This window comes from Strigops habroptila, chromosome 3 (genome assembly GCF_004027225.2).
Source record: "Strigops habroptila isolate Jane chromosome 3, bStrHab1.2.pri, whole genome shotgun sequence".
Classification (NCBI taxonomy): domain Eukaryota; kingdom Metazoa; phylum Chordata; class Aves; order Psittaciformes; family Psittacidae; genus Strigops; species Strigops habroptila.
In genome coordinates this window covers 1,243,115-1,269,521 of record NC_044279.2, presented here as the reverse complement: position 1 = coordinate 1,269,521, position 26,407 = coordinate 1,243,115, and the positions used below count along the sequence as shown (strand labels likewise).

The following is a 26,407-nucleotide window of genomic DNA, read 5'->3' as shown; positions in this document are numbered from 1 at the left end:
AGCCCGGTCACCATGGCCCCGGCCCCAGAGCTGGGTTTTAGGGTGTTGGGCTGGAAATGAGGGATCAGCTCACCCATGAGCATCCATCCCTCCACCCATGGCCTCCCAGGTTGGGTTTCTTTCAAGGTCTCTTCATGCAGCAGGACAAGTCATTGCAGGGAACGCTGCCTGAGATGCCGCAGCCATTGTGGGAGCTGTGTTTGGTGTCCTGGGCTGGTGACTGTGGCAGAAGTGGCTGTTTCCTGTGTAATCACACATCATTTTGGCTTGATGTTGTGTGGGGATTGCGATAATGGATATATTGGGAGTGGGAACAGCGCAAGAACCCCCGAGTTGGCGTTTTGGGGCTATGGATGAGCCAGAGGAAGGGACAACACTCTGCCATATGCCTCAACCCCATCCTCCTCCTCGCCCGGGGCTGTTTGTCCCCACCAGGACCCAGCCTGGCGCTCCGTGTCGTGCCAGTGCCATCTGCTGCCAGCACCCAGCCTGGCACCCGAGCACCCTCGGGTGATGCTGGGGACAGCGGGCGGGGACACCGCGTCCCAGGGACACCTCCTGGGGCCACCAGCTCCAGCCTTGCCCTGGGGAGGGAGCAGGGATGGGGGGACACCCCTATACCCCCCCCTTCGCTGTGTCCACCCCTTTTAGGGGGCTCTTCGAGCCAGTGGGGGGTGGCACTGTCCCCTCTGCCCAGCAGGTGGCCCCCGTGCCCCACCAGTAGGCTCCCACTCTGCCCAGTACAGGGCTGAAGCGGGCCCGGTGCTGGGTGCCCTCCGGCAGTGGCCCCATCGCTGCTCTGTCCCCTTGTCCCCTGGGTGCCCGGTGCCACCCGCTGTCCCAACCATCCTCCCTGGGCTTGGCTTGGTCCGGCCCAAGCTCACACGGGGCACAGGAGGAGGGTGCTGCTTGGGGGGGGTCAGTATTGGGGTGATGTGGGGGACAGGGATCCATAGGAGGTGGTGGGTGCTGCTCGGTGCTCCCGGGAGCATCCAGAGGCCTCACCCTGCTCCTTCTGTGTTGATGCTGAAGGGCATCAAAGGGCAAAGTTCTGAGCCAAGGGACCCGCCAGGGACCCAAAGGACCATCAGGCTCTGGGTGCTGTCTCACAGGGCTCTGGGTACCTTCCCCATGGGGCTCTGGGTGCCATAACCAAGGGGCTTTGGATGCTGTCCCCATGAGACTCTGGCTGCTACCACCATACAGCTCTGGGTGCCATCCCCAAGGGGTTCTGGGTGCCTTCCCCATGGGACCTTGGGTGCCATCTCCACAGGGCTCTGGGTGACATCCCTGTGGAGCTCCAAGTACCTTCCCTGTGGGGCTCTGGGTGCCATTCTCAAGGGGCTTTGGGTGCCTTCATCACAGGGTGTTGGGTGGCATTTCTGTGGAGGTCTGGATTCCATTCTCAAGGGGTTTTGGGTGCCTTCATCACAGGACATTGGGTGCCATTCCCAAGTACCTTTTTGGGTACAATCCCCTTCGGGCTCTGGCTGCCCTCATCAAAGGGCTATGGGTGCCATCCCTGGGGGTGTCTGGGTGCTATCTCCAAGGGCCTCTGGATGCTACCCCATCAGGGTCTGGTTGCCATCACCACAAGGCCTTGGGTGCCATCCCCACGGAGGTATGGGTGCTATCCCCAAGAAGCTCTGGGTGCCATTCCCAAGGGACTTTGGGTGCCCTCATCACAAAGTATTGGGTGGCATCCCCATGGAGGTTTGGGTGCTAGCCCCATCATGCTCTGGTTGCCCTCGCCAAAGTGCTTTAGGTGCCATCCCCATGGCCACACAGCCCCTGTGATGGAGGGGGACAAGCCAGCGCTGGCAGGAGCTCAGGGCTCTGGTCCATGGGGTTGAGCGGGGTGTTCCCTCCCATCCCGGCTTTGTCCCCTGCAGGAACCCCTTTATCCGCTGGGGACCCAAAGGGACCGTGGGGGGGTCCCCACTTGAGGGGTTCAGCACATCTATTGGGACACCACCACCACGGCTACAACCTCAGGGGGGCACCTCCACCTCCGAGCCCCAAGCGGGCACCAAGACAGGGCCACGTTGGTGACCCCGAGGCCCCGGGGGACACCTGAGCCCGCTCCGGCTCCGGTTACGGGCCGGATTGTTCCTCCCGGCTGGAAGAAATGGCGTCAGCGCCGGCGGATCGGTGGCCATTACTAATGCATGATGCTCCCGTGGGACACGGCTGCATCCGACCCCCCGCAGCGGCGCGGGGCCCCCCCGGACTGTCTGCACCCCTAAGGGAGGGCAGGAGGGATGGAGCCGGGTCTGGGGAAGGGTCTGGCTCCCTCTTTGCTTCACGCAGGCCCTCAACACCAGGTCAGGCCAGCACCGGACATGCCTGCACAACACAGGAGCACAAGTATGGTAGGTCCTGATGCCAAATGGAAGGATCCTGACACCCCTGCCACATCCCGAGGGACCAGGAGTGGTCCTGCAGAGGACAGTCACAACTCAGTGCACGTTTGCTGGCAAATACCTCTGGTTTTCCCCATAACCTGTGATTCTGACCCATTCTTCCTCCCTGCTTTGCTCCTTCCCAATTTTTACCTCTTTTTCCCAAACTCCTCTCCTTCATCCTCGGTTTTCCTCTCCCCATCTGAGCGCAGTGATGCTGAACCAACAGCTTCACCCCTCGCCCATCCCGGACTAAGATTCCCCACAAAGCCAGGGTGATCCAACCCACAGGGTTGGGATGCTCATCCCTGCACATCCCCCCTTGGGATGACACCCATCAGGACGAACAACGGCGGCCACCTCCCCATCCCTGAGCTTCACCCCATGGGGTCTCATGGAGGGGGGGATTTAGCCAGCTCCAGCCTCCCCAATGCCATAAACCATTCCAGGGAGGGCTCCTTGGCTAATGTGCTCCGGCTGCGCTCCCTCATCCCGACACATCAATATTGCATTAGCGTTTCCATCCCCATCTGAGCCCAGCAAGGAGCCACGGAAAGGAGCTGGTCCAGGTCCCCGCGCCGGCAGGGCGGCTCTGCCCGACCCCCCCCACCTTTCCAGAGGCTCTTCCAGGTCCATCCACATTCAATATTCGGTTGAGGAACAGAAGAAGTCGATGTAAATGTTTAAAGAGGGCCATTTGCGCCGCTCGGTTTACACGGGATGGGGCCTCCACGTGGTTTGGCTCCACAAGGAGCCCAAATATTGATGGTGCTGGAGAGATGGATGAGCCCGGTGCCGATGGGGTCCACATCATGCTTGGGTTGGCACCATGCGGGACATCGATGCGCCTCCTGGCTTGGGGAGCATCCTAGGGGATCGGGGACCATCCCTGGGCATGGGGACCATCCCAGGGGCCTCCTTTCTTGGGGACCATTCTGAGGTCTTGGGGACCATCCAAGATGCCTCCTTGCTTGGGACCATCCTAGTTGAAGATGTCCCTGCTCATTGCAGGGGGGTTGGACTAGATGAGCTTTGGAGGTCCCTTCCAACCCAAACTATTCTATGATCCCTGAGGATGAGGACTATCCAGGGTGCTTTGCTGTTTAGTGACCATCCTGGGGTCTTGGGGATGATCCTGGCTTCTGGGGACCATCTGGAGTGCTTCCCTTCTTGGGGACCATCTCAGAGTTCCAGGAAGCATCCTGGAGTCTGAAGGACCATCTGAGGCTCTTGGGGATCACCGTGGGGTCTTGGGGACCATCCAAGGTGCCTCCCTGCTTAGATACCAGCCCAGGATCTCAGTGACCATCTCCGGGCATGGGGACCATCCAAGGTGCCTCCCTGCTTAGGGATCATCCCAAGGTCCTGGTGCCCGTCCTTGCGCATGGGAACATCCAAGGTGTCTCCCTCTTTCAGGACCATCCCTGAGACTCAGGGACCATTGGAGCTCCTGGGGACCACTCACCCAGGATGTCTTGTTGCTTGGGGACCATCTTGGGGTCTCAGAGACCATTCCAGGGGCTGGGGACCATCCAGGATCTTAGGGAACATCCCAAAGTCTTGGGGACCATCTGGAGGTGCCTCCCTCTTGGCAACCATACTGGGCTCTTGGGGACCATCCCTGGTCTTCAGAACCATGTGGGGTACCTCCCTGCTTGGGGACCATCTCAGGACTTTGGAACCACCCCAGGGGACCACCAGGGTCCCTCCTTTCTCCAGCACAACCCTGGGGTGCCACAGACACCTCCATCCCAAACACATCCCCATCCCCACTGCAGGGCTGAGCTCAACCCCATCCCTGATGGTCACCCCAAGACCTGACACCTTCACCCCCAAACCAGCCTCTCCTCCCCCCAAACCACCCCTCTCCTCCTCCCCTTGTCCCTCTTCCCCCCATCTCCTTTGGGGGCGGGGGGGGGGAGCTGCTCCCCTCATCCCCCCTGTGCTCCCCATCCCCAAAACGCCTCTTCCCAGTGTTTTTGGCCCTCCAAAAACCATCCGGGAGGCACCAACCGGCTTCTCCCACCCTCCATCCCGCGGCCTGCGGCAACCCGATCCCGGTCCCAGCGGGCAGCCCGGCCCCAAACTGGTCGGGCTGGTTTCCTGCACTGGAGCCCAGCGCTGCACAAGCACTTTGGGGAGGTGGGGGGGGCCTGGATCGCTAATGACCCCCCCTTATCTCTTTATATATATTATATATGGTTTGAACTTGTGGGAGCGCGTTGGGGGGTGTTTGTGTGTGATTTGGGGCTGGATTTAACGTGGAGGGGGATGTAATTGCGGGGGGAGTGTAATTTAAAGAGGGGTGGGCCAGTGCGGGCCATCCCCGCGGCTTCAAGGCTAAGGACAAGGGGGGACCCCCCCCTCCATCACCCTACGGGCAACCAGGGAGCCCCCCCCCCCCAATTGCACACAGTGGGGTCGTACCCCCTCCCCTCCACCCCCGGCGCCCATCCCCGTCCCCTCGGGGCGGGCGGCGGCAGCTGCGGGCGCGGCGGCGCCTCTCGAGTTGCCGAGTGTTGGGGGGGGGGATGTGGGTCGGGATCGTTTTCCGTGTCCCCCCCCCCTCGCCGCTCCTCGCTCCGAGGCGGGGGGGGGGGGCTGTTCAGGGATCGGGAAACCGGATCGTGGTCGGCGGCGGAGGGGCGGCTCAGGTGCGCGGCCGCGCTGCCGCCTCCCGCCGGTGTCCGGTGTCCCGACAGCCGGTGAGCGGCCTCGACGGCGGCCCCGGGGCGGGACGGGACGGCACCGGCTATAAAAATACCCCCCCAAGAGGAAGGAACCGCCGGTTGGGGCTCAGCCTTCACACCCCCCCCGCCCGCCCGCCCGCCCTGCCCGCTCCCTGCCCGCCGCCGCCGCCGCCGGGACGGAGCCGCCCGCCCCGAGGCCGCGATGATGGGCGGGCGCCGCCTCCCAACCCATTAAGGGAAGGGAGGGATTGGAGCAGGAGGTGGTGGTGGTGGTAGGGGGGGTGTTCGCTCCGGTTTAGGACCCCCCCTCTCCCGCCGCTCTATGGGAGCATTAGGAGCAGGGTCCCACCATCTGCACCCCTCGGGGTGGGTGAAGGGGTATCGGGGCGCAGCCCCATCGCCGGGAACCGCGGTGGGGCGGCCCCGGGGGTGGGATACGGGGGGGGTGGGTGGCCCAAGGTGAGCCCGTCCCCCCCTCCCCTCCCGCCCCGGTCCCGGCTCCACCTTCCGGGGCACCTGGGCCAATTGGGAGCCGCAGGGGGGGTCCCCCCGGCCGGGCTAAGGCCGCCGCCGCCGCCGCTCCCCGCCACTTGGGCGAGCGCCGGGGCGGCGGGAGGCGGCGGGACCCCCCCGGGGTGGGGAGGGCGAGTGCGGGGGTCCCGTGTCCGTCCTTCCCCTCCCCAGCCCCGGGGTGACCCCCCCCATCGGGTCCCGCTGTGGCCGCCCGGAGCAGAGCAGCGCCCGGAGCAGAGGTAAGTGCGGCGGCCCCGGGGGGGGTCGGGTCCGGTTGGGGCCCCCCCGGGGCTCAGGGACCCCCCCCTTTGGCCGTGCTCTTCCCCACCGGTCCCATTTCCCCCCTCCCGGCAGCATCTCGCCCCTTTGCGGCGTTTCCCTCCCGCTTTCCCCTCTCTTTTCCTCTACGTGGGGTCTCCCCATTGGGGCTGAGCCCCCCCCCACTTCACAAACACCCCCCACCCTCCCTGGGGCCCCCCAAACCTCTGCCGTCGGGGGGGGGGTGTGTCGCAGCGATCGCATCGCACCGAGGCGAAGCGGGTGACAACGAAATGTGGGTCCAGCCCCATCGCCCGCCCCTCTGCCTGGGGGGGGTGTTATTTTGGGGTTCAGGTGCCCCCCCCTCGCCCCCTCCGGTGCGATGTCGCCACTTTGCAGCCCCGATGGCAGCTCCGGTGTCACTCAATAGCGCCCGTAACGAAAGCCCGGCCGAGGGGGACCCCCCGACATGGGGGGTGCTGCTTTGGGAGGGGGGGTCCATGGCCCCCAACCCCCGGGGTAAGTCCCCCCCCCCCCAACTCCCCCCGCTTCATCCCGGTGCTGCAGAGGATGGGGGGGACCTCGGGGGGGGTCTGGTGTGTCCCCAGCCCTGCGTGGGGACACTGAGACCTCAGCCGGGGGGTGCAGGGTGGGGTCCTGCCCGGGCCAGGGCGTGCTGTGGGGTGAGGGGGGTCCCCCCGGGCTCTGGGGCAGCCGGTGGGGCCATGGGGGTGTCTCCAGCTCCGCAGCACAAATCTGCCCGGTTCAGCCCCAAAATGGGGCTCCTGGATGCACACGGCAGCTCGGCCACTGCCCCTGACCCTGTCCTCGGCGCTGTCTCCATCCCTGTCCCCATCCCAAGCCCCATACTCTCATCATCATCTCTCTTCCCAACTGTATTCCTGTCTCCATCCCCATCCCTGTCTCCATCCCCATCCCTGTCTCCATCTCCATCCCCATCCCCATCTTTCTCCCCGTCCCCACCCCTGTCTCCATCCCCATTTTCATCCCCGTCTCTGTCTCCATCTTGCTCCCCATCCCTAGTCCCGTCTCCATCTCTGTCTTTATGCCTGTTCCCATTACTATCCCTATATCCATCCCGATTCCCATCCCCATCCCCATTCCTGTCTTCCATCCCTATCTTTATCCCCATTTCCACCCCTGTCTCCATCCCCGTCTCCATCCCCATCCCCATCCCTTCTCTGTTTCCATCTCCATCCCCATCCCCATTCCTGTCTCCGTCCGCATCTTTATCCCCATCCCCATTCCTGTCCTCATCCCTGTCCCCATCTCCATCCCCATTCCTACCCCCATCCCTGTCTCCATCACTATTCCCATCTTCATCCCCATCTTCATCTCCATTTCTCTGTTCCCGTCCCTGTCTCCTTCCCCTCCTTGTCCTTGTCCCCATCCCCATCCGCATCCCCACCCCAGTGCCCATTCCCATCCCCATTCCCACCTGTGCTCTCCCCAGCCGCCCTTGGCGATGCCCACAGAGGTGGGACCCGCACCCATGGAATCGGGGTGTCGAGCACGGGCAGGCACCCGTTCCCTAGGGAATGGTGGGGAATCCATCATCAGTGTCCATGTCCCCAGGCCACCGTGCTCCCCGTCCCCCATCCCTCACCATGGCAGAGCCAGCGCCCCAGCCCCATCGTGGTGCTGCCGATGCCACCCGCATCCCCGGTGGCCTTTTGGGGTTGGGGATGAGTTTTTGCCCTGTTGGGCCCCAAAACGTGTCTCGGGGACCAATGGACCCCCCTGTCCCCATTCCAGAGCTCTTGGGCCTTGCGGCAGAGCCCTTGGAGGGGCTGCGGGAGCCGGGGGGGCCCTGGGGGGAGCCGCATCCGCAATGCGGCAGCTCCCAACGTCACGAGCGGGCTCCTCTGCAGAGGGGCAGGCTCAGCCCTGCCGGGGGGCCCTGGGCTGCCGCAGTGGCCTTGGGCGGAGGCAAAGGGGGGGGACGGGGACAACGGGGGCACCCCCAAAGCTGCGGCCCCAGCGCGATGCACCGGGGGCAGTGGGGAAGGGCCGGATCCTGCCTGGCGCCGCGCCGGGGCCACGCGGGGATTAGGCGAAGCCATCGCTGTCAATGTCACGCCAAGGATGGTGGTGGGCTCCATGTCACCCGTGGCCTCCTGGGGACCCCTTGGTGAGGACGTCACCGCGGCCTTGGGGGGCTTCTCTTGCTTTTGGGCTGCTTGGTTGACTTTGGGGGGGCTCCTCCAGGATTTTGGGGTGCTACGTTGTGAGGCTGATGGAGCCCATAGGTGGGTGTCGATGGGGGGGACACGTCTGTCCCCACCAGCACTAACCCCTCCATGCGGAATGCTGCCCAAGCCATGGGATGGCCGAGCCGAGCAAGCGCCGCTGCCCATCTGCACCCCCAGGTTCGATGCTGGATGGGGCAGAGGGGCCGGGGGGTGCATCCTCAATGGGGCTCAGGTCCCATTGACCGGATCGGGGGCACCCGGAGCTCATGTGGAGCCGCTCGGGCTAGATGGGGCCTCGGCTTCACCGACACAAAGGAGACTTTGTGCTTCCTCCTCCACCGCCGCCATGGCCACTGGGGACGGCGGCGCAGCCAGAGGGGGTTCACTGCCACCCCGGGGGGGCTTGGCAACCATCTGAGGGGGCTACGAGCTTCTGGGGTGGGTTTGGAGCCATCCAGTGGGTCTGCAACGCTTTGGGTGCTCTGTAACCTTCTTTGGGGGAGGGGGTTTTAACTTTCCATGGGGCTGTTTTCAACATTTTGGGGGGGCTTTCAGCCATTTAAAGGGTTTGGAACCATCCGGGGGGGTTCAACCTGTCAAAGGGTCTGCAGCCATCAAGAAGCTTTGGGGGGATTTGCCACCATTCAGGGGGTTCGCAATGACCTGGGGGGGTTGTAGCCATGAGGAGGGTTTGTAGCCATGTAGGAGGGGTTGCACCTCTTGAGGGGGGGTCTGAAACCATCCAGGGAGGGGTTTGAAGCCTTCTGGGGATTTTACGACCATCCAGAGGGGTCGTAGCCTTTTGGGGGGTTGCAGCCATCCGGGTTATGTGCAACCTTTGGGGGGGCTGGAACGTTTTAGGGGGGTTGCAGCCATCTGGATGGTTTGGAACCATGAGGGGGGGTTGAGAGCTTTTAGGGGTGTGCAACCATCTGAGGGCTTTGCAACCATCAGGGGGTTTGTGGCTGTTTTGGGGGCCTCAAGCCATGGAGGGGGGTTTGCAGCCATCCAGCAGCGTCTGGGGCTGAGCCACCCACAGATCCCTGCAATGGCAATGGCTGGGAAACAGGTTCCAAAGCCAGATCCCGGCATTCCCTCATCCCCATCCCACTGGGGAGCATCCCCAAAAACCCCAGCACCCAAGCAGCCGAGCTGGGGACCGGATTTTCCCCATCCTTCCCGGAGATGCAGCAACGGGACGAGCATCTCCCTTCATTGGTGGCTTCCAAAGCTGATTTATTCCCATTTTATTCCCTTGATGTTTCGGGCTGGGGACATTCCACTTATTTGGGGGGTGAGAATGAAGGGATAACGGGAGAAGGTGCGAGCTCGCTACTCCTGTTCTGTGTATGGCACTGGTAGAATTCACTGTGCAACCCCGCGGTCAGTGAATTACCATAGGGCCATAAACAGAGCAGAGACAGACCCGCGAGCCCCGCGGGGCCGCCACCGACGTCCCTTGGCCCGTTTTGGCACTAGCACATTTTTGCTTCTATCTGTAGCTTTTGAGCAATTATGTGTAGTGCCAATATGGGAGAAGGTGGAGAGAGCAGCGCCGGGGAGGGGGGGACACGGACGGGCATCGGTGCTGGGTGGTGGGTGCAGTGCAGGGATGCTGATGGGATGGTGGGAACCAGCCCGGTATTGATGGGGTGATGGAGAGATGGCCACCAGACCCCGTCCATGGGTGCCATTGAAGGGGTGTCCATCCCAGTGTGGTGTCCCAGCCCGTGGAGGCATCTAGGCCACGTACCCATGGTGGTTGTCACAAGCAGGATGGGATCCTTGCTCCTTCTCCGCTCCTGGAACCACAGTGGTGGCATCTCCCTGGGGTTGAGCCAAGCATCCCCATGGGAGGATCTGCTGGGGCCATGAATGGGGGTTTCTGGCTGGGGGGGGGTTGGAATTATGTATTTTTCCCTATTTTTTGCAGCTTTCCAGGCCTGGCACCGTGTCCATGTGTCCCCCCCGCCCCGGTCCCCACAGTGAGACCCGGCTGCTGCGACGGTGCCGGTGGTGCCCGGCCCTGGGGCTGCCTTTGGCAATGGTAGAACTCACACTGGTGCGGTAGCAGGATCCGGTGGTTCTAGACTTGCCAACTACAGCCCTGGGGAACCGCCGCGGACATGGGCCCCCCCGGCACCCATGGGTGCAGCCGGGCACCCTGTGCATCCCAAACCCACCTACCCATGGGTGCTGCTGAGCTGGGAGGGGGCTCATGGGGTCCTGATCCATACGGATGTGGGGGGAATGCAGCGCGTGTCTGGGCATAGGTGGTGGTGAGCATCCCCCATGGAAGTGATCCGGCATCCCAGAGTGTCTCCATGGATGGGGACAGGGATCTGCCGACACCGGTCATTGGAGCAGCGCAGCCACGTGTCCCTGTGTGACTCCAGGCATTAAGGGCTGATCCGGCTCCATGATGTGGGCAGGGCAGCTGGGGGGGATTAGAGGTGTCCAGCTCCTATTCCCAGCCCTGGATCCAGCCCCTGGTCCTGGATCCATCCCTGACCCAGCCCCCTGTTGCTGGAGAAAGGGGGAAACTGAGGCACCATTGAAGCAGCTGCCACATGTCCCTGGCGCAGGAGGGATGGGGACAGGTTTGGGGGGGACACAGGGATAGTGTGGGAAGGGGCTGACACTTTGGGAGGTGGGGGGCTCTGCACCCCCCCTTCGCCCCCCATCTCCCTCGTTGGGATGCTGCTGTTGGGATATGTAGGGCAGCGCTGGGTGATTACGGGGCTTTCGGCATAAGCCCACGGAGATTGGATCACGCTGGATTAGGCTCCAATCATCCTCCTGCGCCGGGGGGCGGGGAGGGATGGAGGGATGGACGGATGGATGGATGGATGGATTGCTGGATGGGGGTCCCCATTGCCCTCCTGGGGAAGGTGGGAGGGTTGGGTGGGGTACAGGCTGTCTGTGTGTCTGTGCATTCATTCATTCTTTCGTATGGTCAGCCAGGCACCCCATCCATTGCCTGTACAGCCATCCATCCCTCTGTCTATCCATCCATCTGTCTGTCCATCCTTCTGTTCATCCATTTGTCCATCCATCCATCCCTCTGTCCGTCCATCCCTCTGTTCATCCATCCCTCTGCCCGTCTGTCCATCCATCCATCCCTCTGTTTATCCATCCAGCCATCCATTGTCTGTCCAGCCATCTATCCCTCTTCCCTTCTTACCCATCTGCCTATACATACAGCCATCCACCCACCCATCCGTGGTGAAGAACCAGCAGCCAGTTCTTCTGTCTGTCTGCCCATCCATCCATCCATCCATCTGTCCACTCATCTATCCATTCACTGGTCTGTGCAGCAGATATCTGTCCATCCATCCATCCGTCTGTCCATCCATCCATCCACCAGCCTGTCCATCTATCTGTCCATCCGTCTGTCCAACCAGCCACTGATCCACCCACCATGCTGTCTGTCTGTCTGTCCATCCCTCCCTCCCTCCCTCCCTCCCCCCAGTGCTGGGCTTTACCCCCCCAATTGACTCAGCAATGGGGGGGAACGGGCGGAGCATCCCCCAAGCCCCCCCCATCAGGCCACACCCCCACAAGCTCCACCCCTTCCCCAAAGGCTCCACCCCCAAAGGGGGCACCCTCCCCATCACCCCAAGCCCCCCATGAGCACCCACCAGCTCTTTTGGGGTCAGATCCTGCCATTTGGAGCCTATCTAAAGCAAAGCAGTGCTGGGATGGGGGGGGGTAGGACCCCCTCAATGCCCAGGGGACCCCCCCCACAGTGCCCGGGCTGGGGAGGGGAGCAGGATCCAGCCCCAGCAGCCTCTTCCCGGCTGGGCCATGGGAAGCCGGAGGGAGGGAGCCCAGCGGGAGGCCCCGACCTGCTTATTACAGAGCGATTAACAGAGATTAAAGCCTGGTGGCAGCGTCTGCCAGGCCGAGCTGCTCCCCCCACCCCAAATGCTGTCAGATCTGGGGCCCTTTGGGGCACCCCATCACGGGCAGGGGATGTCCTGGGGTCCCCAGGGGTGCCTGGACCCCTGGGTTGCCCTCACAGCACATGCAGCATCTTTAATGTCCAAGTAGATTGAGCTTGGATGGGGATTTGCTCCGTTTGGTCAGGAATACCCATAATACAGCCACATTCCTCTTCTCCTTCCTTCTGTCCATCTGTCCATCCTTCCAGCCATCCTCTCCTCTCTTTCTTGCTCCCAGGCTACAGAAGCCCCCAGGAATCACTGTGCTGGAGCAACCATCCTGCACCCACGTTCAAATAAAGCTGCTGAAACCCATCGCTGCCTTCCCTGCTCCTCCTTGGGTTTGAGTCATGGAATGGTTTGTGTTGGAAGGGACCTTAAAGCTCCTCCAGCTCCAACCCCTGCCACGGGCAGGGACACCTTCCACTAGAGCAGGTTGCTCCAAGCCCCGGTGTCCAACCTGGCCTTGGACAGTGCCAGGGATGGGGCATCCCAAATAACACACCCTGGGTTGCTGGTGAGAGCACCTGGGCTGAAAATGGAGGAATTCAACCCAAAAGCCGGCTCAGCCCTTGGTGGGAACACAGGGGAGATGCTCAAGCACCCCCATAGCTCCCACCCAGCTCCAGGTTGCTGCTGGAAGAGTCAAAAGGAAGGAGATAAAGGAAGGATTAAGCCCCAAAGTCATCCCATCCATGCTCAGCTCCTCTCCAGCCCCAACATCACCAGTGCAGGGAGCACTGGGGGTGCAGGACCAGCCCCAAAACACCCTCTGGGGCTGGAGGGATGGCAGAATACACCAAAACCCCCCAACCGCCCCAAAAGAGGAGAGGTGGAGGCAGGGGTAGACACAGTCGTAACAATTTATTGAATGAGGCAATAATAGACACTGGGAAAACAAGGGGGGGTCCATGCTCTGCTACTTGCCTGGTTTGTGTCTCTTTCTGGGGAGGGCAGGGGGACAAAGAAGGACGTCATTTCATCGCCAAAGGAACACTTGACTTGGAAAAGCCACCGACATCTTCACAACGACAATAGAAAAATAATCATTCCCAAAGAATTCCTCATGGTGGTAGCCCATGGGGAGAACCAGGACTGCTTCTATGGGAAGATCTCCCTCCCCCTCGTTGAAGAGCACAGAAGAAATGTATACAAAGAACATTTGGGATATCTTCTTTTTGTCCATAGAAAACAAGGAAATACGAGAATCTGAAAACTTCCTCAAAGGTGGAGCGGGATGGGGGGAGGAATCTGTTAATGGCCACGTGGAAAGAAAACTTTAACCCCCCCCAAAACCAACCCCAGAATTAAATAAGATGCACAACTTCACGCGTGGGGGGGCTGCGGCTGAGGAAGGGTCCGTTGGGATGGGAGGGTTTGGCCTATGGGAACGTTAAGTTTGCCCCCTCCAAATACCCCCCCCCCAAAGGCCTATTTATAACCCTCCTGGAAAGGTTTTGGGATGTTGGGGGTTACAAGTCCTTTGGAGATGCACAAAGGGCAGGTGGGAGGGTTGGGGATGCAAAGGGGTCTCCCAAAGGGAAGGGGCTGCGCTTGTAGCCCCCCCAAATACCTTCAAGTGAAGCTTTTCCTGTGGGAACCGGACTCTCTGGAGATGGGAAGGGAGGATGTGGGGTCCTGGGGGGTGATAGCAGGGACTGGGATGAGCCCAAGGCGGCTCTTTGGCGAGGGAAGTGCTGGGAAGGCGCTGGGCAAGCAGGGAAAGACGCAGCCAGAGCCCCTCTAGAGGCGTTTCCACTCGGGTTTAGATCCACAAAAAACGGGCAATAATAATAATAATAACAATAATAATAATAATAATAAAGAAAAGAAGAAAGATGGACAATGGCAGGTACGTTCCGAGAGCAGAGAATAAGAACAAGGTCTCCAGTGTGCACCAAGGGGAGCCGAGCGGAGCATGGCACGGGGAGGGCGGCATTCCGCTGGCTCCTGGAAGAGCATCATCCCTTCCCGAGGCTGCCACCCCCCTGCAGTCACACATGCATTCCTTTATTTTATCCCAAGAGAGGAGCCTTTTCCCAAAATATTTTCCTTTTCTTTTTTTCTTTTTTGTGGTTATTCCATTTTTCTTTCATATAAAAGTCCACGTTAAAATCTTTTGAAACCTAATTTGCCAAGTGCAGAGGGCCGTGCCCGGGAGCAGCTTCGGCTGAAGGTATCCATGTTCCCCTCCAAGCCTCATCCTGCTCCATCCCATAGTGGGGAATTCGGGAACAAGGGGGTTGTTTCCTTTCGTTTTAGATCTCCTCGGAATGAAAGTCCCGTCACAATTTGGCTTCTCACTCCTACGAGAGCAGAGTGGCGCTGTGAAAATGCACTTTACACGCTGCACTTACATCCTCTGCTAAGATTATTCCTGTTTTCCTGGGGTTTTTTTTCTTTCCTTTTTTTTTTTTTTTTCCTTTTTTCCTTTAAAAAAAGAAAAAAAAAGGTTAACAAAACCTCAAACCCTTTGCTTCCAAAGCTGGAGACTCGATGCCACCTGATTGCATCTCTGGAGAGGCGTAAAAAACTTAGTCGCATTAAGAGACGAGGAAAATCACCATGATCCTGGCTCTGGGAACGTCACTGTTCCAAGGTGACCACTTCCACCGCCTGCCCGTCCACGGTGACAGCACTGTCCCCTATCCTCGTGGTAACGGGGGCCATCGCCACCTGAACGGGGCCGTTGCCTTGGGCCAGGCTGGTCACCACGGTCTGGTACATGCTGACGGGGATCTGGACGAGACCTGAGGAGACAAGAGAAGGAAAGGGGTTGGGAGGGAAGGAACAGGGCAAGGGCAGGATGAGGCTGGTGTGGCCACGTGCTGAGGTCCCAAGGGGTCTGGAGGCTGCATTCGTGCTGCTCCAGAGATGATCCTTTGGATTGTTGGAGGCCTGTGTCCAGCTCTGGGGCAACGGCACAAGAGGGACGTGGAGCTGCTGGAGCGAGGCCAGAGGAGGCCCCGGAGCTGCTGCGAGGGCTGGAGCAGCTCTGCTCTGGAGCCAGGCTGAGAGAGCTGGGCTGGGGCAGCCTGGAGAAGAGAAGGCTCCTGAAGGGGAGACCTTAGAGCAGCTCCAGTGCCTAAAGGGGCTCCAGGAAACCTGGAGAGGGGCTTTGGACAAGGGATGGAGGGACAGGCCAAGGGGAATGGCTTTAACCTGCCAGAGGGGAGATTGAGATGAGCTCTGAGGCAGAAGCTCTTCCCTGTGAGGGTGCTGAGGCGCTGGCACAGGGTGCCCAGAGAAGCTGTGGCTGCCCCATCCCTGGCAGTGTTCAAGGTCAGGTTGGACACAGGGGCTTGGAGCAACCTGCTCTAGTGGAAGGTGTTCCTGCCTCGCTGTGCCGGACTCACCCACCATGGTGCCACGTGGGATGGAAGCAGGGATGGGATGGGGCAGGGTTGGGTGGCAGCATGGTGACCCCCTGCACCATGGGGCTGGCCTGCTGCAGGGAGAGAATTAGGTTAAGGAGGAAGGAAATAAGACATTTTTGGAGGAGGAACCCAAAGCAGATGCTGGGATGCTGGAGCAGGTACCTGAACAGTCAGCACTGTCAGGCCCTGCTTTGCTGGATGCAGGGATTGCTCCCATGTGTTCTTCCCACAGCCATGAGTGTGCCACCACACAGCCCAGCAGTGGCCACCCACAGATGAAGAACATGCTTCTGAAACATGTTTTCCACTTGATTTGCCCAAAATTGGGAACCCTGGGGCTGACGAAGGGATAAATTTGGCTTCTCCCCCCATGACTCTTCCATCCCCTGTAACTCTCTACTCAAACACCTTCCCACTTTCATGGCACATGAGAAGGATCCCACCACTGTGCACATCATAGACCACTTGTCCTGCCCATGAGTCCTGGTACAGCCATGGCCCCTCTCAAACACCATTCACTTCCTCCAGCTCATTCTCCATCCCAGTCAGATCCTTCTGCCTTCACACCAAGATGGGTGAAGGGCAGCGTTGGGACCAGTGGGTCCCAACCAAGCCATGCTGGCTCCAGACACCAACTATAAACACTCACACATGTATATATATGACACATAACAGGGATAACAGAAAGCAAACCAAACTTCTCAGCCCTTCCACAATCACGGATGGGTCCAATAAAGCAGGAATCATCTTTTTCCCAAGGGTGGATGAGCTACAGAAAGGGATCAGATGCCCCCAAGCTGAAGTTGGAGCTGGCGAAGCTTCTGGCATGGTTTTGGCAATGGAGGAGAGCATCACTGTGCCAAACACGGTGAGCCAGGGAACACCAAGGTGACAACAAACAAAGAGGCCCCTGAGGATATTGTGATGTGAATGATGAAAAGAGGTGGCAAAAATAGCAAGGAGCACTGGTACTGCTTGGTACAGCCGGGCAGGGGATGGGGAATAGCAGATCCTGCAGGCTGGGAAGATAAACTTCATCCTTCTATGGAAGGTAGGAGGGCCATGAAGGCTGTAGACTGACAAGAAACCTGGAGAGGGGCTTTGGACAAGGGCCTGTAGGGACAGGCCAAGGGGAATGGCTTTAACCTGCCAGAGGGGAGATTGAGATGAGCTCTGAGGCAGAAGCTCTTCCCTGTGAGGGTGCTGAGGCGCTGGCACAGGGTGCCCAGAGAAGCTGTGGCTGCCCCATCCCTGGCAGTGTTCAAGGCCAGGTTGGACACAGGGACTTGGAGCAACCTGCTCTAGTGGAAGGTGTCCCTGCCCGGGGCAGGGGTTGGAGCTGGAGGAGCTTTAAGGTCCCTTCAACCCAAACCAGGCTGGGGTTCTATGATTTCTATTCAAATATTATCTACCTGTTCCCACTGGTGCCTTAAGCTTGTCCTGTTGAGCCTGTGAAATCCTACCCCATACACGACATTTCCTAAAGTATCCCCACCTCTGTTGGGGAAATAAAAAAGCTTTTAGAGGTCAACACATCCTTCCAGCCAGCAGCACTGGATGCCCAGCCCCTGAAACAGCATTCAAATGGTTTAGGACAGCAGGTTCCTGACCCAGCATTCCCAAAAAAGCAGCCCAATCTCTTTTGATTCAGGTTTCTGTTGCAGAGAGCAGACTCTGTCCTGCCAAGGGCACTCATTTAATAACCCCAGCACGCTCAGTGTCCTCAGATAACTTCCAGAACAGACAGGAAAGCTTATGAGTTAATCGTGCTGACCAGGTGGGTGACCCCAGCAGAGCACAGGGAGCTTTGGAGCCCTTCAACGTCCCTCCTCTCGGGATCTCAAAGCACTCTGAGGGTTGGAAAGTGTTCAGGATCCACCCAGCCAAAGGGCTGCCCCACGCCAGGAGCACCCCAAACCATGGTTGTCCAGTTCACAGCCCAGTGGAGGAATTGCTTTCCTGGTGGGATGGTTCAACACTGACTGCTATGAATGGTGTGGAGTCAGAAGGTACAAAGCTGCCAGGGTGCTTTCTAATAGATGAGAGTTTTAGGTAACAAAACACTGAAATTAGAGCTCACACTCAGCCCTCCTAAAGAAAATCTCCTATATGAAACCCTTCAATGAAATATAGCATATCCCAGTTGAAGCAGATGCTGGCACAGACATGGGGATCTGGCCTGGGATGCACCTAAAATCCCTGCTCCAGACCAACAACCCAACTAAGCCCCTTGAGTTACTTGGGTTACTAGCCTGAAGGAGACTGCTGGAGCTCTCAAATGACACTACGTCTACTACCCATGGCCAACCCAAAGAGCAAAGTCACCACCTTAAAAGATGGTGAGGGTTCTCTTTGGAAGGGATGAGTTCATGGTCTAGTGTGAGGCATCCTGCCCATGGCAGGGGTTGGAACTGGATGATCTTAAGGTCCTTTCCAATCCAAATCATTCTGTGATTCTACGATCCATGTCACCCAAGGTTTGGCACCTCTTGGAGCGCACGGAAGAGCAGGGAAGTCTCTGTGAGAGACAGCAACACGCAGCTCCCTTTCTGCATGGGATTAAACTAAATCGCCTCAGCATCTGACGTAGCAGCCTTCCTGCCAGGGGTGGTGACAACCCAAAGGAGGAGAGGGCTGCAAAGTCTGCTGTGCATTAAAGCAGAGCTGATCGCCCTTGGGAGAGAGACGATTAAAGCACTGAGATGCTGTAATCAGGCCTAGGATTGGCCCTGCGCTGCATCTGCTCAGACCTGCACCCTGATTAGCCCTAATCTAGCTGGCATATGTTAATCTAAAGCATGGATTTCAGACCCTTTCAATTGTATTAAAACCAGGAAATCCATTAGACAATAAAAACCCCAACTTCTTGAGTCTTTGAAGAACACCTATCTCCAAAGAAAGTGGAGCTGGGAACAGGGAAACACAGGAGAACTGAGCCAGGGAAGAGGGATCCCACTGAATCCCACACAGCTCCTGCCTCAGCAGATGTGATGTATCGCATGCCAAGTGGAACAGACCATGGCCACAGGCTCCTGGCACGCAGGATGATGCAGCCAGGCTGTGTGTTTGCTTGCATTCATGAAGCCACCCTAAAAGTCCACCTGTGAGTGGGGGGTGAGACAAGAAGCCCAGACACCTCTGTCCCCTTTGAATCACCCGTTCCTGGCCACCAACCTCACCTACCTGCCAACACTTGCCTTTGACAAGGATGAGGAGCCAGCTCCAGCACAAGGACATCTACACAGGGAGTTGGGGCAGAGCCAGCACCAAGATCCTGCCTCTCACTTACCTGCAGCGTGCTTGGTAAGTTGGTGGAGGATGCGCTGGCTTTGCTAGGAAGGAGGGTATGGCATGGCCATCACTGCCTGAGAGCCATGGCGGGAATGGGTGAGGACCCAAGGGTGGCCAAGGGAGAAGGAGAGGCTTTAGGGGTTGAGATAGCCACCATGAATCAAAGGATTAGAGACGGCTGTGGCTGGACTCTAATGCTGGGTCAGATGTTAGTGGCTGCATTTTAGCTGGGGGACTGTGGCGGCTGTAGGAGATAATGAAACTCCTGCTGTTTCAGCAGAGAAGACTTTAGAGCTCACAGGAGAAGAAGGGTAAGGGTTAGACTCTACCTGCGACCAGAGAGCAACAAGATTTAGAGGTGAAACATCACGCGATGGCTGATAGAGACGTCTTACCTGGCATGGAGGGCAGATCAGCAGCACCATAAGAACAATTCTGATCCTAAATTGCAGGTGACTGCATTAGATCACCTCAAAGGGCTTTGAGGCAGAAGGTCAGGTTAGTGGGTCAGCAGAGCCCTGGAGATCCAGGACAGCTGATGCTCAGGGGACCAGGGCCATCAGTGCCTGTTTCTGCCTTACTTTAACACCTCTTCACCCTTGAGATCAAAGCAAGTGCAGCACAAGGACAAGATACTACCAGTCTCCAGCTGTAGCATTTCACCGTAGATATTCCTGCAACTTCTTTCTTCCCCGCCTCCAGAGGCACCAAGCTGAGCAATCCAACCCAAATTCCTCTGCTCAGGAATGCACTATAGGGCCCTAGCACCCAGGTCAGCAGATACCATCACATTGCTGTGTTTTGTTCAGAGCCAAAGGTGACTTTTGAAGACATGATGGAAGAGTTCTCATAGACAATTCAAAAGGGCCAGGGTGCATCTTAATGCACAGAACTCAAGCAGGGAAATGCATCAGTAGAAGATCTCCAAACAATGAAACGTTTGCCCTTGGTGGGCAGCACAATGAAAGGGCACTGGGTGTGCTTTGATCTCTATACCTAGGACAGCCCATAAATACACCAGGACTGATGCAGATAAATGGGCAATAACCTGATTGTCTTATCCATGTGGGACAGAGTAAGATATGAAGTGCAGCATGGAAAACTGCGCTAGGTATTAGAGGGGGAGAAAAAACCCAGACAATAGCTAAACATCAGGTTAGTGAAGCTCTGGAGCAAAGCCTCCATCACTGGAGGTCTTTAGAGCCAGCTAAGACTGATGTTGGCTCAGGCAAGGGGCTGGTGTAAGCATCCACTTGAATTCCTTCCATCCTGGTACGTGAACAAGATTTTGGTGGCTCCACTTGATGCAAAGAAGCTTTGCTCCACTGATGGTAGAGTCCCCAGTGAGCAGATCCAAGACAGTGTTAGGACATACTGGACAAACCAGTTGGCACTAGAGGTATTTCTTGACAGTAAACTTGATTCACAGTCAGCCACGGGATATACCTCATTCTCCCACCCCTGTGTAATGCCTTTTAGCAACGTGACAAAGCAGGAGGGACTCTGTTACACCTCACTGCTACTGGTTTTAGAAAGGACAGTAATTTATAAATGTTCACAGTCAGCTCTGTGTTCTGGTGTCACTGCCTACAATAAAGGTAGCACCACCATTAGTACTTAAATAACTACAGAGCAACTGTGTCCTCCAACTGAATCCTGGAGCAAAGACCATTCCTATCCTCACCAAGACAGACAACCACAGTGCTGGAGACTACCTGGTGTGTTACTGCTAACACAAGAGCTCAGCAAGCACATTAAAAGCTCCCACAACAGACTGCTATTAAATCCACATTGTTTTGCATGGGAACCTGGTTTGCCAAGATTCCCAGAAACTATCATCTTGACCACGTCTCTTCTGGGGGACTGAATGAAGAGGCCTTCAAGAGAGGGGGAAGGACAGGCAATGGGCAGGAGGATGTATATTCAGAAAAGCAACCCAGATCTCCTTAACAAGTTCAGGTCACAGCAGCTAAAACGAGTGCTCTCAAAGCCACGTTACCCTGAAAATCCTCTGACCATAGAGAAGAAACATCCACAAATTGAACGTGTCCCTGGAGATACGAGGTGTTGACATGACACCACGGATGGGATTTCACCCAAAGCTCGCTGCAGAAATCAAGCATTTCAGGAATCCCACCACACTCAGGGGTGACAAAGGAAGCAGAAGACATTTCTTAACACAGGCACCTACTTGAAGATAAGACAAACTATCTTCTGAAAGCACGCCCCTCTCTTTCTCCCCTCAATTACTGCTCAAGCATCAATGCCTAACTCAAATTAGATGTCTCTTAGGACAAGATGATGATTGGAAGAATTTTCACCATCAGCATTGGCTTCCTGGCAGCTCACAAAAAGCCCATGCAGTCATTTCAGCTCTGAGACCTTCCTAGGCACACAACACTCACAGCTCTCCCCTATACATCCTCTGTGCCATTCGTATCAGAACACAAGAGTTGTTCCACCAAATGGTAATGTAAAAGAAGCTGTAGCCCTTATTCTGCTGGCTCACCTCAACCTCAACATCATCCAGCATCTGCCTTTTCAAATGATTTTCTGGTCAAAACCACAACAAAGAGAAAGGTACCAAGGCACCAAGTTTTCATAGCAAAAGTGAGCCATGGAGCACTAAACTGAGCGTTGCAATGTAGTAGGTTACTTCATAGCCTTGATTTATCCTTAGAACAGAAGATAAGCACAGGAGACAAGACAAGATGCAACATTTCCATCAAGAACTGCATGGGATGTAAGAAGGGCAGCCCTGGAGCCACTATTTCCTTCCTGGCATCCACCCCATCTTCATGATCACATCTCAGTCTCTCAGATTGTCCCTGGGTGTCACCTACCTGCTTAATATTGTCAGTGACTTGTTCTTTCCTTAGTTCCTCTTGTGCTTCAATGAGCCTTCCTTCTCTGCGCGTTCAGAGCAATGGGAGCTGCTGTCTCAGAGACCCATAAAGCCTGGTTGATCTGGGACCTCCAGCCCTACACCATCAGAAAGGCACAGGCCTGGATGCAACACCATGTTTCTATGGCTCATTCTTCCTCCTGCTCATTCAGCTTCAGCAAAGGCTGCTAAATACTTGGTATGTTGTGTCAAGGTGTTATTTTAAACCCCAGTTCTGGATGTCTGGGTTTTATTTATCCCCAAGTCTCAGTCAGAGACCAATCTTCCTTCTCAAACTGTGAGAGGACAGCTCACTGCATCTTTGATATGCTTCTATTTTCTTCCTCTGTACAACGAGAGAAAGGTCACAATTTAGCCAAGATCTGAAACACCTTTGGCTTAACCTCCCTTATTTCTTGGTCTTTTACCTTTGCCTCTACGGCAGAAGCAGGCAATCCATCCTCATAAAGGGGCCACTCAGTTACCTGTGGCTCCTTTCAGCAGACCACAGCAGGGCAGTTGTGTTTGCATGTCCCGCTTTGTTCAATACACAATCCAAGAGAATACACCATCCCAGCCTTCATCCCACAGAGATGACACGGAGGACACCACTCTCCCTTGTCAAATGACTAACAAGATTCCTGAAAACAATTCCAAAGCTTTTGGGGGTTTTGAGTTTTAGGGCTGATTTTTTGGGAGTTCTTTTTAAGTTGCAGTACCTTGAGGCAAAAACTCTGGGGTTGGGATTCCTGATTTACAGTCTCTGTTGCTGTAGGGGCTATCCCAACTTATCAAGTGACATACAGGCAGGGGCTCATGGAATTACCTCCTCTGAAGCCCCAGCATTTCCATGGGAAGAGGAAGACCCCAGTGAGCCAACCTGGTACCCAGACTCTGGCACAGCAAAGACCCACAGTCCTCAAACAGTAGTGACAAACGTGTCCTTCACCAATGACACTTCACAACTGCCATGCACCTCTGTCTCTGCAGCCCTTTCCTGGCATACCAGAAGGCTTCCATCTGCAATCATCTACAGTGAGGACAGTAACATAAGGAGAAACTTGCAATTACTTTTAACACTGGAAATGATTAATCTGAAACCCCAGATCTTCTGTTTCATCCTCATTTTGGTGGAGCTGAAAACTCCCATGAAAAGGGTGCTTGGGAAAGAAGGCAAAGCAGCAGTCTGGTATCCTGATGGTGGATTAGCTTCATGCCTTCAGCCCTGGTGTCTTACCTAAGGTTACCTGTCCTTCCATCTCCCCTTCAGGAGGTGTTGAGGCTGAATTTAGAGCTTGATAACAGGACCTGGGCATCGGCTGAGGCAGAATAAAGCTGTGTTGGTTCAACCTCAGTTCTTACCTACACTTCATACACTAGTCCTGGTTCCCCAAGGCATGTCCCTCTAAACCCAAGCCAATTTGGTGTGTAGGGGAGGTGATAAACGTGAAGAGTGCATGTGTCTACCTGCAAAAAGAAAGCTTTTTTACCAGACTCCACACATGAAAGCTTAGTGAATAACCCTTCTAAGCTTCCTTGATCGGCTGGCTTTGCTGTGGAGCGAAGGGCACACCTGATAAGATTAGCAGTCTATCATGGTCAATCATGTATATAGGAACCATAGTTAAAAATAGAGGAAGTACAGCAACCCCCAGTGTCTGCTCCAGTTGGGAACGGCTTTTCTTACAATCTCTTTTCTGTTAATGAAAAAGGTGGAGCAGACAAGTGCCATCAGTGCCAAGCTTCTCGGGAAATAGAGGTGGGAAGCACCTAAGAATGAATTAAAGTTGCTCCTCTTATGAGAAATCGGATATTAAACCAGTGATTGGACAAGTGGGCAATATTACAGAGTGGTTTGTGTTGGAAGGGACCCTAAAGCTCCTCCAGTTCCAACCCCCTGCCACGGGCAGGGACACCTTCCACTAGAGCAGGTTGCTCCAAGCCCCTGTGTCCAACCTGGCCTTGAACACTGCCAGGGATGGGGCAGCCACAGCTTCTCTGGGCACCCTGTGCCAGCGCCTCAGCACCCTCACAGGGAAGAGCTTCTGCCTCAGATCTGAGTCCATCTCCCCTTAGCACCTTAACGTTTCTGGGCAATCACCTAATAGGGATCCCTGTTATATTTTACCATAAATACTTTCCTGACTTGCTGCTATGCTGCTAACATCCACCGGGGCTCTTCCAGAGGAAGAATTGCCTATTGAGACTGATTCTTATCCCACCTTTAAAAACAGCCTTTAGAGTCCTGTATCTTCTATATGGTTTTATTACAGGCTACAGTGAGAATGAAGGCAGGGTACCACCTAAAATTGATAACATTTTATATTACTTGAATGGCAAAAGTCTGTTTTGGAACAGTCATTTAAATGGATATTATTTTTTTTAAGCACTGAAATACCACATTTTCTTATGCAGCAGATCATTATTTGGCAGAGTTTCTGCAGGAACAATCCTCTGGGCATCCTTGCAAATCATAAATAGCATATAAAGGCAATACAATTGTACAGCAAAAGGCAGTTGTGTCCAAAGTCCAAAAGCTGGTGGACTTCAGCCAGCAGAAGCATCAGTGGTCACACATACAAGCTCTTGTACCTACCCTCCTGTGCTGTTTGGGACATGGCACCACCTACTTCTTTACTTAGGTTTCTGCTACAACATTCAGCCTATAGTTGCTTAAAGCTGACGGGTGCTGAGAGGGTGTTTGTGGGGTTTTCTCTCCTTCGCATTGCTGCTTTAACTCTGCACCTCATCCACGGCCTTTAAAAAGCCACATTTTACAGATGCAAGAATCCCAACATCCCCCCCCCAGCCCCATCCATCACCACAGAACCGCTGCTGGAGTTGAAACACAGGCTCTGAGCCCAGCTCTGTCCTGCTCCTCACGAAGTCTTTACTTAAGTAATCATTAAGAGAGCTCAGCTTTCCTAAGGCTAACAGGATGGGGCTGTGAGATACTCAAATACCCCAAAGGCATTGCACATCTCTACAAGGCAGCTAAAACAGTGCCCAGGCCCAGAGCAGCGGCTCAGACAGCTATTACAGGATGCCTGGATGTAAATCTGTATCTGACATGTGATATCTTCCCCTTGGAAGCGTGAAAGGAGGAGAAAACCAAAATGCAGACAGGTAGATACAGCCCCTTTAACCCCAAGAAACACCACATAGTCAAGAACCTAAAGGACCAAGTGACAACACCAGTTACATCCCATTATTCCAAACTATCACCACAAAAATCCACTCACCTGATGAACACTCTGCTAGGCTCCACTTGCAACCTGAATAGTCTGCTGTTAGGAAGCCTGACAATAAAATGCAAGTGTAAAAGGCTGAACAAAGGCCAAATACTACAGTTGGGGAGGGGGGATTAAGTGGGGTAATTAATGTATTCATAGGAAATACATCTTTTTGCTTACTAAGTGAATTAAAATATTCAGTGTCCACATATGAGTAGAAAATACTATGTTCACATAGGAGTAACACCCAATATTAGACAGAGTAGCTAAAACATTTCTACCTCTATACATTACGTGCATAAGTGGGAGGTAGAGAAAGTGGGAGGCAAATATAAGATACTTCCAGGTATTTGTACTGTATTTTACAACTATTTAGATGAATGGTTCAATTGGACCAGAGGGGCCCGATGAGAAATGGCTGCACTGGGGTGAGAGTAGTAAAATCCACCTCGGAGAAGCTAAGGCCACCTCCAGTAAAGCTCCCCACTATTCCCCCGTGTAGAGGGATGAGAAATGAATGAGAAGCAGAAACGGTGCCAAAGTGGCATTTCTATGTATCCCAAGAGCATGAGGCTGGAAAGTCCATGAAATCCAGGCACTCGTTGGCCTCTGAAAGGAACTTGATGTATTTTTAAGGCTCGGACAGACTCGGATCTCAATGAGTTTCACAAGTTCGTAGGCTGCGCGATAGATCACATGTGAACACGAACATTAGCATATACTACAGAGCATTTAGCACACGGAGCTATAAAGCAGCTATTGTTCAGGTAGTAAGGTAATACGTAACCAGATAGTCCCTGGCTTCATCTAAAAACCATTTTCCCAGCATTTCCCTGACTTGGTCAGCGGGAGCCTCTCTGCTACAACAGAGTGCACATTCATGGCCAACGAACGGGTCCAAAGTGATGGGTTGTCTCTCCCAGTGCCCCACTCCTGGCCCCTGCACCTCTTTGCTGGGGGGAAATGGTGCTCTTACCCCAAGAGAGGTGACATGAACTTCCAGCTAAGCAAGGTGCACAGCTTCTGGAGGAGAACACCACCTTGGGAAGGCATTCAAAGCTTTACCTTGCAAGATATGGAAAGCTGCAGCTCTGAGCCTTACCTGAGGCTAGTTCCTGTGCTAGCTACAACGAGGTAAGCACTCTTCTTCTCAGGAGAAAAAAGGGGTAAATGCACACCGTAACAGTCCTTCTTTCCTCTTCTTCAAAGCATTCCCTTCAAATCTAGCTGTAAAAGCATCCCTTCTACAAACCAGCACATCCTCTCATTGCAATGGTGTTAAGCATCACAGCGCTTTGGTGTCTGCAGCCTGTCTTCTTTATAGGACCAGGGATTTATCTGGCACAGATCCCCCCCTTTTTCTTTCTGTGTCCCATCCTCAGCAAGGTAAGCAATAAATCATGGTGAACACACAACTCAGACATTGAATATATCATGCAAAGAGCAAGTTTTTACAGTCCACATTCCTCCTTTTCTCGTATACACCACTGTTATCCACTGCCTGGGCTGCACAGTAAGTGGGATGGGTTCCTACCTCTCTCTCCCAGGAGAGTGGTATGCTACTGCCTCTGGCAGATTCCTCCCTTTTAAACCCTGCACATC

General features: G+C 55.6%; 1 protein-coding gene across 4 annotated transcripts in view; it reads right to left on the bottom strand.

The window, feature by feature from the left end:
• Nucleotides 1–12,865: 12,865 nt before the first annotated feature.
• The window catches only part of NRF1 (nuclear respiratory factor 1), a 74,626-nt gene continuing 61,084 nt past the window's right edge, over nt 12,866–26,407 (bottom strand). For 2 of the 4 annotated variants that reach the window (XM_030478831.1, XM_030478830.1), the window contains exons 11-12: nt 24,815–24,871; nt 12,866–14,770 (exon numbers count right to left, since the gene is read on the bottom strand). In XM_030478831.1, coding sequence (XP_030334691.1) covers nt 14,607–14,770; nt 24,815–24,871 — 221 coding nt within the window. In that variant the 3' untranslated portion in view covers nt 12,866–14,606. The remainder of the gene's footprint in view (nt 14,771–24,814; nt 24,872–26,407) is intronic. The other 2 variants (XM_030478833.1, XM_030478832.1) reach the window with 1 other exon arrangement.